This window comes from Monoraphidium neglectum, assembly GCF_000611645.1.
Source record: "Monoraphidium neglectum strain SAG 48.87 unplaced genomic scaffold scaffold01804, whole genome shotgun sequence".
NCBI classification, from domain to species: Eukaryota; Viridiplantae; Chlorophyta; class Chlorophyceae; order Sphaeropleales; family Selenastraceae; genus Monoraphidium; species Monoraphidium neglectum.
The window spans coordinates 1-11,851 of record NW_014011824.1 but is presented as its reverse complement, the minus strand read 5'-3'; the positions used below and the strand labels follow the sequence as shown (position 1 = coordinate 11,851).

General features: G+C 63.1%; 4 protein-coding genes across 4 annotated transcripts; 2 read left to right on the top strand and 2 right to left on the bottom strand.

Moving 5' to 3' along the window:
* Positions 1–912: 912 nt before the first annotated feature.
* MNEG_9056 (Coatomer subunit gamma-1) lies at positions 913–1,675 on the bottom strand (the record flags this gene model as incomplete). The annotated part of the gene is made up of 4 exons (XM_014042475.1): positions 913–1,041; positions 1,192–1,242; positions 1,337–1,434; positions 1,600–1,675. 4 exons carry the CDS (start codon positions 1,673–1,675, stop codon positions 913–915), a joined length of 354 nt encoding a protein of 117 aa, XP_013897929.1.
* Positions 1,676–3,230: 1,555 nt separating this feature from the next.
* MNEG_9055 (hypothetical protein) lies at positions 3,231–6,252 on the bottom strand (the record flags this gene model as incomplete). Its single annotated transcript, XM_014042474.1, has 9 exons — positions 3,231–3,716; positions 3,956–4,022; positions 4,252–4,415; positions 4,644–4,729; positions 4,923–4,966; positions 5,117–5,187; positions 5,445–5,622; positions 5,875–5,951; positions 6,130–6,252. 9 exons carry the CDS (start codon positions 6,250–6,252, stop codon positions 3,231–3,233), a joined length of 1,296 nt encoding a protein of 431 aa, XP_013897928.1.
* Positions 6,253–6,659: 407 nt separating this feature from the next.
* Positions 6,660–9,054, top strand: MNEG_9054 (Leucine-rich repeat-containing protein 23; the record flags this gene model as incomplete). The annotated part of the gene is made up of 7 exons (XM_014042473.1): positions 6,660–6,798; positions 6,974–7,128; positions 7,359–7,505; positions 7,773–7,857; positions 8,250–8,398; positions 8,605–8,735; positions 8,877–9,054. 7 exons carry the CDS (start codon positions 6,660–6,662, stop codon positions 9,052–9,054), a joined length of 984 nt encoding a protein of 327 aa, XP_013897927.1.
* A 463-nt stretch (positions 9,055–9,517) lies between these two features.
* MNEG_9053 (hypothetical protein) lies at positions 9,518–10,636 on the top strand (the record flags this gene model as incomplete). Its single annotated transcript, XM_014042472.1, has 2 exons — positions 9,518–10,120; positions 10,451–10,636. 2 exons carry the CDS (start codon positions 9,518–9,520, stop codon positions 10,634–10,636), a joined length of 789 nt encoding a protein of 262 aa, XP_013897926.1.
* Between the last annotated feature and the right edge of the window lie 1,215 nt (positions 10,637–11,851).

Below are 11,851 nucleotides of genomic sequence, written 5' to 3'. Positions count from 1 at the left end.
GGCGTACCCAGAGCAGGCTGGGGGACAATTCTGACAGAGTCGTCAATTGATGAGGATGAGGCCGGGAGAAGAGGTAGCTTGCCGGCGTGTAGGGTGGTGCTGCTGGCGCTGGGGCCGACCATGTCATCAGCGTCGCAACTAGTGTTCCAACATGTTTGCAAGCGCAGCCGCTGTCCCTGGAAAAATTCAACTGCTGGCATCTCCGGCGACGCCGCAGCTGCGGCATGCTTCGGCTGCCGCATGATTTGAAGAGCACTGCTGCTGCTGCCACGCCGGGAGCACCGCTGCTGCTGCTGGTGCTGCTGCTGCTGCCGTCAACAGTACTGCTTCATGCGGCGCTTCGGCCCGCCTGCTGCCTAGTGACACCAGCGCCGCCACCCGCGGGTCGCTGCCATGGCCCAGGAGGCCCGCAGCGCTGGCCACCCGCCTCCACTGAGCAGGGCGCCGTTGATCAGCCCCGCTGCGACCGCCGCGACGCCGCGAGCGACCCGCCGCAGCTGCGCGGGACTGCGAGACACCCCTCTTGCCAAGCGCCCGCGGCGCGCTCTCCGCCTGGAGCGCTGGCTGCTGCGCTACTACTGCCGCTGCTGCCGCCACGCAATTTGCCCGTGGCAGCTGGCTGTCTGCTGCCAACCACGCTGCCTGCGCAGCATCCTGTTGCCGCTGCCGCCCGGCAAGGCCCAATCATACCTACTGCCGCCACAGAGGCCGCCTGCCTGCCCTCACTGCCTCGATAGCGCCTGCTGTGGCCGCCTCCTTCCAGCCGCCGCCCATCCAGCCCGGCCCCGCCGCGCCCGGAAACGCCGTCCTTCCGCTTTCGCCACGCATTGCGCAACTGCAGCACCCTGGTCGCGCTTGCAGCACCCCACCGCCAGCTGTGCCGCAGCACATTGGTCCATGCGAGCCGGGGCTCTAATGTCCGCGCACCTCGTCGCTGCCGGGGCAGATGTCCTTGATGCACAGGTACACCATGCGCCGCAGGTGGGGGTCCTTCGCCTGGAACAGCTTCGTGGCTGCGAAGAACACCTCGCTCGCCTCTTTCTGCGCTCACAGGATCAACGGAATGCGACGGGAGCGGCTGGGCGCGAGGGCTGGTCGAAATCCGCCCGGTCAGGTTGCGGCCCGCTGCGCTTGCGACGGATTACTAGTACCGCTGGCGCACGGCGACAGGCGCTGCGGCGCAATGCGCACCTTGGTGAAGGTCTCCCCCTGGTTCAGCAGGTACAGCAGCTTCGTGATGACCTGCAGGTATGGTATGATTGACCGTCAGGCCTGAAAGGAGCCCCCAGCAGCGGGCGAACGGGGTGGTTGGGGAGGCGCCCGACACTGCACACACCTGGCTGCATCGCCTGGGGTCCAGGTTTGGGTCATGGAAGATGCGAGCCTCCTGCAGCACAGCTCCTTTTTCGATTCCATAAAAGGGGGAGTACTCGGCTGCGGGGGTGGGCAGCAGTGCAGATCGTGGTGGATGATCGGGCCCCCACGGGCCCGGACCGCCCCGACGAGGGTTTTATGGATATACTTGCTTCTCCATCAGCTGATCGGCTGCCCTGGAGGTGGCGGTTGGGGGGCCATTCCTCAAAACACTTGAGAGCTCACTCTCATACTCGTCCTCGTCCTTCTTCTCCCCTGGGACGTTCAGGGGAGCTGTGCTGTCTTGAGCAGTAGCAGCCATAGCTGCTGGCTACCGCATAGATAGGCTCCCTCTGCCGGCCCTCCCGGTCTGGTTTGTGGTGATCTACAGCACGGCGTTAGATATGCTTGTGTTTGTCTTCCAATTGATCCACTAAACAAATTGGCAGTCGTCACTGAAACGCAGGGTGAGGCGGACAAGTGGCGAAGTGGGTGAACCGCCTGCACATCCATCAGGCGCAACAGCACCAGCATACGGTACTTTCCCAAGCTCTTCCTTCTACTTTCAAGCAACCAATCCTTCGTGGGCGAATAAGTCAACAACAATTATTGTTGACCAGCCACAACCCAGTTAGTTCTCCACCTGCCATGGGTTTGATGCTGCACACAGTCGGGCGGCACAATGTACCGCAGGCACCGCTCACTGAGGCCCAGACAGGGCAGGCCTGCCAGGCCCACCCTGGGCCCCACATTTAGAACCTCACGCAATTTTCTGCACTACTCCGGGTGAGTTTGATCTACACCGCGGTAAATGTGCGGCTTTCTTTGGCGTATCGTCGCCTCTTGTGCACTGATTGTTCTGCAGCACCAGAACAGTATTCACTGTTGTTGAAGCGCACTGCCATCATCGCATTGCGGACGCCCTTATCGAGTCCCATTTTGATCCTCATCTGTGGTCAATAGGTGCATCGATCGCGCACCGCAAGCCAAATTAATGCGACGCCCCCAGGCACTGCAAGGGCAATAAGCGCAAATCTAGTATCTGCGTCGACCGATTCAAACACCGCACATTCCCGCTGATACTGAATGATCATGAACGACATTAGAGGTCCATTTAGGGTGGTCGGGGGCCACTACTGAGCGTCATCACCAGACCAAGCAAGCGCCCTTCACAGCAACGAATGGGACCAGCACGCCTGTCGCTGCCCACGCCGATGTCAGACCCGCCAGCTACACAAGGCAAAAAAATTGTGCAGACAGCAATTTATTGAGTGATGTTACTGCACAGCTGCTTGCTTATGAAAACAAAGCAGAGCAGCACCACCTGACGCATGCACACGCACCAAACGCCAAGTGCACACGCACAAGACAGGCAGGGTTCTTCGGTCAATGAGCCATAAATGCATAAATACATGAAAGAAAGCTTGGATTATGGGTAACGTATGTTGGACGGTTCCATCCTTTATGCTGTTTTTGTTTGCAAAGGCAGGCAAGCAGTGCTGCAAATTTTTTGGGTGCAGCAAGGAATTAGGTACCATATCGGCTCTGAGAGAAACCCTAACCCCTGAACAAGCAAAGGGCACAAGGCCAAGATGAGGGTGGGTGGACTATCTGTAACTGCAGCAAGTGAAGAAGCAGCCAGGAGGAGGGCATCTGAAAGTTTAAAAAGGATCGCTAGTGATGCACCCGCAGCAGCGGCAGGTCGGGCGGCGCATGGCTACGCAGTTGTCCAAGGAAGTGCCTCCTGCACTGTGCGTTCGTGGTATGCCTCGTTTGTGCAGGTGGAAATGAGGGGGGCTGCAAGCCACGCTTGCCGTGGCACTGGAAGATAGTTGATGTGTGCTTGGTCATTAAGGTAGCGTTTCGTGTGCAGGCGCTCACGCGGGCGCCCTGTTGCGCATGCACTGCCTCAGCATGCGCCGCCCCGGTCCGCCTGCGGCGGACGGCGCGGGCACGTACTTGGGCGGCCCCGCCTTGACGGGCGCGGGCGACGCGGCGGCGGCGGTGGCGTTTGCGGAGGTGTCGGGCATGCCGATTACACCCGGCTCCTCGTCAGCAATACCATCGCCGTTGTCGTCCGCAAACCCGGCTACGGCGTACTGCGCGCCATCCTCGCCCGCTGCCACTGTCGCCGCCATGCCAGCCGGGTCGGCGGGCGAGCTTGGGGCGTCTGCGTCGCCGGCGCCGGCGCCGGCGTCCCCGTCGGCCGGCAGGGGCTCAGGGTCTGGGCCGTGGAAGATCAGGACGTTGGGGGTGCCGGGCGCAAGATAGGCGCCGGGTGGCGGCACGAGCGGCGCGGCCAGGGTGCCTTCGGCGGCTTGTGGGGTTGCAAGGGGCGGGAACTGTGCCTCGGTCTCGATGTCCTGCACGAAAGCAAGCTGGTTGCGTGGATTGAGGTGATTGGCTTGCTGTTGGTGTTCAAGGCTGTGGCGTGACGTCACGCGGGCCGCATTCGCGTTGCTTGTGGCGACGAAAACAGGGCAAGGTCCATCGCGTCGCGCCCGCCGCGCCGGTGCGCGTCACACAAGCACGAAGTCTGTTGAGCGTTGGCACTGTCCCGCCCAACACGCCACGACTGCGTGCCGTGGGCGCGGCCGCGCACCCCAAGGACGCCGGCGCGTGGAATGGCGTCGGCGATGACAATCGTCTGACCCCGCGCGTTGGTGATGCTGCGGCACGGGCGGCGGGTGGAAAGCAAAGGGTTTGCGCACGACGACGTGACGGAAGGTGGGAGAAGGCTACGAGAGAGTACTCGTGTGCAGCGCCGCCTGCAAGCCGACCAGCGCCGCAGGCCTCTGGCCTCCGGCCGAGCGGCGCCCCTCAGCCAACCAACCGTGGGGATGCACCCTGCGGCCTGTTGGTCGGTGCTTCTACAAGGGCCCCACGCGGTGGGCTCACCGCATGTGCAGGGGCGGGGGCGGGACACCATTGAGCTCCCAGGCGGCGCCGTATGTGTTGTTGGCCTTGCGCCAGAGGCCGCCGCCGCGGGCGCGGGGGCTGCGCACTACCCTGGGCTCGATGAAGGTGGAGGACGCGTTGAGGTTGGTCGCGGCGGCGGGGGCCTGCGGGGGCGGGGGCGCGGGTGGCACGGGCGGGCACGTGCACTGAGGGTGCGAGCAGCAGAGGTGTGCAGAGCGGAGGCTGCGGGTGCCTCACGTGTCTTTTGGCTGTGAGCCACAGCTTTGGGCATGAAGATACCCAGGTCTGAGCATGCCTTGATGCCTGGACCAGGGTTGCATATTGCATGCGCAGCTTCGGAGGTACACTCGTAGTGATACAAAGGGACCCACCAACTCAACAGCAGCGATCTGGCCGTCGCCGCCGATGTTCTTGAGCGCCAGCCGCAGCCAGCCGCCCTCAGTCACGCGGTAGGCGTCTGGCCGGATTGGCCGCGGGGTGTGGAGGGTGTCGATGAAGTGGGGTGCGGGGAGGTTGGGTTTTCGTGCTGCGGGAAAATTTGCAAGGAACCGTGCTGCGCGCGGCGTTGTGCCGCGCGCCTCGTCACACACAGCTGCAGTGGCGGCACCTGCGTCTGCCACAACAGGCCCTTCAAGTTTGCTGCGCCTCACCGACATGTATGGTGATGGGGTCCACGGGCTCACAGGCGATCAGCCTGAACGGGGCACAGAAGGCAGACAGGTGCGCGGCTGTGTGAGGCTGCTGCATCTGCATGCAGCACACGCAGCCAGGCCGGGTCGGGTGGCAAGCGTGCACCCCCAGGAGAAGCCACCCGGCTGGGGGCCTCCTTGAGTTTCATGCCCACCTGTAACGGACATCCACAGTGCCTAGGTCAGTGGGCGCCAGCATCTCAAAGCCAAACACGTGCAGGTTGACCTGCATGGCAGAAAAGCACATGGGGCCATGGCAGCAGCGGCTTCAGTGCATGCAAAGGCTCGCATGCGAGATTGCCGAGGCATGCTCGGCCCGACACCCCATGGCCGCGCATCATGGTGATGCATGGGGTGCACGTGGCGCATGAGCGATCCGCATGCATACATATATGAGTGCATGCATGCGGCATGGGGCCTCAAGCGACGCCGTACGTCCAGCTCAATCCTACATGGCACGGCCCACCGACCGCCTTGCCCCACCTGCGATGAGCTGCAGCGCTCGGCGCACTCATCCGTAATCAGTGCCTGCACGGGCCCAACTCCTGGGTGGCAGGGTGCGCCGACGCACTCGACCTCCAGGCACGAGCCGCAGCCGCGCTCCTTGAGGCTTTGGATGAGAGGGTTTGAGGGGCTCAGGCCGGCGACGAGGTAGAAAGGCCTGCATGTGGTGGGGTCGGTTGTGTGCTGCGAATTGGCGGTCTGGGGTTGGTCGGGGTCGTGGTCGAGCCGAGGGGCCGAGGCGTGGGGCAGATGGCGTTGCGGGTGCTTGGCGCAAAGCTGCCGCACCATGAGTGCGAGGCAAGGCCGAGACCGGGCAGGCTGCTCCAGGCTGCTGCAGAGCTTATTGCAGCGCTAGCGAGCACGCGCGCCGCGGCTGCTGCAACCATGCGTGCGCTGCTACTGCCGTTACCAGAGTTTGGGGTCGATGTCGCCGTAGCCGCAGGAGCCGGTGGCTATCTTAGTGTTATATTCGGTGGTGGCCGAATCCTGGGGAGGTGAGGGGCATGGAAAGGGGCCCATGAGATAGCTGCCCACAATGACGACCGCAGGAGCTTGCGCGCGCACTGCAGGCCAGACTCGCTCACATGCGCAAGGCACCCCGCTTATGATGGATGCTGCTGCTGCCACTGATAGTTCACTCTGCTGCTGCGCACAACCACCGCACCTGCGGGCCGCCGTAGAAGGTCGCTGCCCCGCTGTACCAGCCGCTGAAAGGTGTTGAACCAGCGGCGGCGACCACCGCCGCGACCATCAGCACCACCAGCAGCATGGTGGCGGGCCGCACCATTGGTGGATCGGGGTGTGCACGTGACGTGAGTGGATGTACACTGCTGGAAATGGATGTGGCAGCGTAGCGAAAACACGTTGAACAGCGGTTTGATCTCTAGATCCCGGGCACTTTGCCAGCTTGGAGCGGGAGAAAAGTGTATGAGAAAAGTGTAACGAGACTACAAATTTAATGTGGGGGTGTGATGTATCAGGGTACCGCAATATGCAACCTCCAGTTGGTCGAGCAGCTTCTCCCGCGCAAAATGAGTACTGTTCCGATTGCAGGCTGTCGTTGAACCGCATTGCACGGCAGAATAAGTATTCTGCATACTGATATCTTATAACAGTATTTCATCACATTGGTAGTGACAGGCAGTTTGCAGCAATTGTGCTGCTCTATCCTGGCGAAACCATTGCGCTTGCATAATGGTGTATATGACGCAGCTTCATGATCATGCTGCCGGCGGCGCGACACTGGCGTCGATGCGCGGCGCGCCTGCTGTCGTCATTTCGCATCCGCTGGCTGAGCTGGCGGATGGGGGCCGCAACGCAAAAAGTATCAAAGGTCCGATTAACCCACGCAAAAGTCACAGCTCACAAGCAGCCGTGGTCGCAGCCGTGGCCAGGGGGCTCAGACACAGCGCCATGCAATGCAGATGCTTGGGTGGGGGGTTGGCGCCTGTGAACATCGCATGCACTGTTGCCTCGACGCCCCATCCCCTCCATCCACCCACCTACAGACTGCACCGAGCTCTGCCTCAGCGGCCGCGCCATCGAGCGCCTGCACGGCTTCGAGCCCCTGGTGAACCTGGAGGCCCTGTGGCTCAACGGCAACGCGCTGCGCTGCGCTACAGGGCTGGACGCCAACACGCGGCTGCGGGAGCTCTACTTGCACGTGGGTGCCCTCGCCAGTCAATCGTCCATATACCATACAGGCACACCAGTGCCCGGCGCAATCACTTTCATGCCAAGCGGTGACAGGATGACGAGGCAGTCGCCGGCGCTGCAGTCGAGTGGGGCCGGACTGAGCTTTCCAGCCAGGGGCCATGACAGCCCAGCCCTCCCCCTGCCCCCAAACCCTTGAGACGGCTTCTTGGAACCGCTGGACCCTCTCACCGTAAACAGGACAACCAGCTGTGCACTCTGAGGGGCAGCCTGGGCCGCCTCAAGTTCCTGACCCACCTGGACTTGGGGGGCAATCTGCTGCGGGACCTGCCAAAGGTGCTGGCGCGCCTGGAGCGGCTGCGCTGCTTACGGCACCTGAACCTGCAGGTGCGGGGAAGCTGCCTAGCAGGGCAGCCGTGGTGAATGTGCACGGCTGGGAATTCTGCATCTGCCCGCAATGCACGCCGTTGGGCGCCGCCGCCATGCTTGCATTGAAAACGGGGCGCGGCGGCGAGAGTTGCCACGGCATGCCCATTTGAGCCGTCGCGGGAGTGTGCCTTCTAGGCACGCCTACTAAGCGTGCGCGTGTTTTCAGCTTAGCCAGCGCTTATCAGAGAGAGTTTGACGTCTGCTAACGCGCATGCTCGGGCGCAGGGCAACCCGTGCTGTGAGGAGCCCGGCTACCGGCTGCAGGTGGTGCACAGGCTGCCGTGGCTGGAGGTGCTGGACTGGCACCAAGGTGGGTGAGAATTCTGCTGACACAAAGGGTGGCTTGAAACTGGGAGCACCCGAGGCGAATTGAAGGCTTGGGGGCAGCCGAGTAGGCTGTAGACTGTGAGCAAGGGCGCGCGCGTTTGTCGAGGGGAGGGGGTGCGTCATTCAGGCACGGGGGCGAGCACGCTGTACGAGGGAGAGGGGCGGGCCGGGAAGGTGTGAGGGCGCAGGTGTGAGCACTTTGCCTGCTAGCCTAGCAGCCCAAAAGACAAAATATTCTCAAGTGGCTGAGTCACTGCACAGCCAGTGAAAGCACAAAGCCAGCCAGAACTACCTCAACACAATATGTGTAACACCACACAGACCAAACACCGCTAAGCACACCCACACGCACGCGCATTCCCTGCGTCTTTGCAGTGACCGACGCCGAGCGCCGCAGGGCGCGGGAGGTGGTCGGCGGCGATGTGGTGTCCTCTACGGTTGCTTTTGGGCGGCGGGTGCCCGCCGACAACGCGTGGCGGGAGCGGGCGCCGCAGCAGAGCGTCCTCGAGCAGGAATTGGCCCAGGTGAGGGGTCCTGTGCTGCAGATTTTTTACGTCCTATGTAGAATTCACGTTTGGAGCGCACAGAGGTGTTGGTGTTTTGGCGGGGACAGTGGAGGAACCATTAGCATCAGACTTTCGTAGGCAATCGGCCTGAATCTGGTCAAGAGCGGGCAGCGCCATCTTCGCCGCATGCCATTTAAGGACCCTTGCTCCCTGCGCTGCCGCAGGCCGCTGCGCGCGTGCGTGAGGCGCGGCTTGAGGCCCAGGACCGGATCGAGGCGGAGGCTTACATGCGCAACCCCGACGCAGCCTTCTGGATGCCCCGCGACACGCTGCCGCCGCCGCCCGGCGTCGCAGCGTCAGCGACGGGCTTGCCCCTGGGCTCGACTTTGGCGCCTGGAGCGACTGCGGGCTGCGACGGCGGGCAGGGCTTGGTTCGGGCTGGCGCACGCGGCGGTTGCCAAATGTATGTGAGTAAGGATGTTTATGTGCTTCACAGGCATCATGCGGCCACGGAAGTTCGCAACGGGTGCGGTGGCGTCGGCACCAGCAACAGCGGCAGCAGCGGCGGCGGCTGCGGCGGCGTGGCAGGGTTGCAGCCCTCTGGCGTGGTGACGGTTGCTCGCAGCGTGTTTGAGCCCCGGTGGGCTGTCAGCAGCGTGGCGCTGCGGGTGTAATGGTGGGCTGGAGTGTGCTGCTGGGGCGGCCCATACCCCAGGCCTGGCAGGGAGCTGTGTAACCTGGGACCCTGGCCGCCCCTGACATGACGGCAGCATGTATCCGCGAGGCGACTGTGCAAGGGTGGAGGCTGCCGCTCCTGCAGAGAGTGCTGGGCATGCCCCGCCACTGCCGTGGCACGGCAATGTGTTCCAGCTTGGCTCACCCTACTTGCTTACTTACTGCTTGCGTGAAAAAGGCGCCCGGATACCGATGGGCACGCAGTCTCGAAGCGTTGGTCAACGAGTCAATGCATGACGGCTGTGTGGATCGTGATACGTGGTCCGCATGAAATGACTCAGTACCCTCTACGTTTGATTGTTCATAATCCATGGTCACTGCGCCACAATGTTGCGTTCGCGACCATGCCTCGTTCCCCTCGGACCGCCACGTGCGCGGCAGATAGCCTTCTCAGCTCTCACAATGAGCTTCAAGCCCCGCCTGACAAGCTTAAGGGGCGGACCAGCGCCCGCCGAGGCGGGACGCCGGTCCAAGCGAGGTCCCTCGGGAGCGGACCCAGCGCCAGTTCGCCCAGATGCAGTCGAGGCGCCCGATGCGGAGCCGGCCGTCCCTGCGTCCGGCGACGGCAGCAGCAGCACAGCAGCCGCTGGCAGCGACGGCGGCGCCTCCAATAGGGAGCTGGCGCACAGCTACAGCCTGCAGCTGCTGGGCGACCAAGATCTGCAAGACTGCCCTGGCGATGCCGACCCTTCCAAAAAGCCCATCCGCCGGCTCGCGCGCCGCCGGCAAACGCCGGCGGCGCCTGGCGTCGGCAAGGGCATTGCTACCAGCGCTTCATCGTCGCAGCGGGGTGGCGGCGGCACCATTGGCACGGCAAAGCCGGCGCGGCGGCGCGGCGCCCTCTCCTCGCGCCCGCCGGCAGATGAACTGTCAGATGAGGAGATGGCAGAGGTGTACAGATTCGGCGTCGACCCTGTGGATCTGGGCTGGCAGCCGCGCGGCAAGAACCCCCGCAACACGGCCGCCCGGGTGGAGTTGTGGGAGCACCCGGCGACCGGCGTGCGGGTGCGCGGAGGGAGGGGCGACCATGGGCCGCCCATCGTTTGCTTGCAACGATTTGGTCGGGCTGCTGTTGGGGTGGGCGCTGCTGGGTGAAGCACACGACAGCTGAAGTGGATTTGAAGGCACGCAGGAGTGGCTCAGGCAAGGAAAGCTTTGATGTTGCCTTCTTGCCGCTGAGCACGCTCCCCACCGAATCATTGCCAGCCACCTTGCTCTTCAGCTCTCTTCGGCAAGCCCTGGCCGCTCCAAGCCCTTCAGCCAACAATTGAATCCGCCAACGCTCACACCCGCCCGCCTGACGTCACCGTGACGTCATTGCCTGCGCGCCCCCAGGTGGATTACTACTACACCACAGGCAAGGCCAAGGTCACCGACAGGCGGTGCGGCCGCATTGAGTACATCGTGGTGGCCAGCAGGGACCAGATGACTCACATGCTGCGGCGGTGGGCGCTGCAAGGGGTGGAGGAGCGGGAGGACGAGGAGGAGGAGGAGGAGGGGGATGACGAGGAGGACGAATGAGACATGAAAGGCTGCAGCACAAAGGCGGTCCTGGTGTGCGAGCTAGTGCAGGGGCCGCCTGTCTGCGCTTCGATGTGGTGGGTGTGTTCATCTTTCGACAAGATTGACATATACACTCTATTGTACATGGGGAGAGATGTTGTGGGGGAGGTGGCCAGTCTTTCACGCCTCCGCTTGGTGCCCAGCAGAGACATATTCACATGTTGCAGCTTATCACCCCAAAGTTTGCTCGTGCAAGTACGCGCACGCGGGCTTGCCAATTCAAATGCAACCGCTGTAAGCCCGGCGTCATCTGTCCCTTCCTGAGGATCAGGGCTGCCCGCCACCCCGCACGAAGCACTCTGAGTGTAAATGTAAGGCTGCCGGCCCGGCCTGAGGACACCGCATCGGGCTGCCATCCGGCACCCACGAGCGTGAGCGCAGCGGGGCCTTTTGTTTACAAGGTACCATCTGGAATCAACTGTCGCAAGCCAACGGAGCATGAGGGGTCCGCGCAGGCCCGCCGTCGAAGCGGCAGCCAGCGGAAGAGGAGATAAGCCGCCGCCTGCCCATCATGCAGTGAGATGGGGGCTGCCACCGAGGAGCAGCCCGCCACGCGCTTTGCGTGCGCGCCGTCCGAGATGCGCGCTGCGCGCCACTCCCGATCCCAGCTGCTAGTGAGGGCCAGGGGAACATCCATGATGCAAAGAAAGAAGCGGTCAGCCTACTGCACAAGCCACCCACCGCGGCCGCCACCGCACCGCGCCCGCCATGCAGCGCACGACGCCGCCAGGCCGGATCACGCTCCTGGCCAGATCACGCTCCTGGCCGGGTCGCGCTCCTGGCTAGATCACGCGCGCAGGTCGCCCTCGAGCTTGAACACGAGGTTGTTGAACTCCTCCAGCTTCTTGGCCACGCTCATGTCCACCAGGCGGTCCTCAAACTCCAGTACAAAGCCGCCCAGGAGCTTGGTGTCAATCTTGTGGTTTTTTTGAGGGGAGGGGGGGAGGGGTGCGTTTGGGTGAGGTGGGACGGCGTGCGTTGGTGCAAGCTGAGAGCCGCGCGTGCGAACGTGTATGCGTGCGTGTTAGTGTTAGGGAGAGCACACGGCACGTGCGCGCGCGCGTGTGTGTGTGGGGGTGTGTGCACGTGCACACGGTATGTTGAGTGTGCGTGTGAGGTGATTGTGTTGTGCCTGATAACGAGCTGCAACAAACAATTGCACAGCACTCAAAC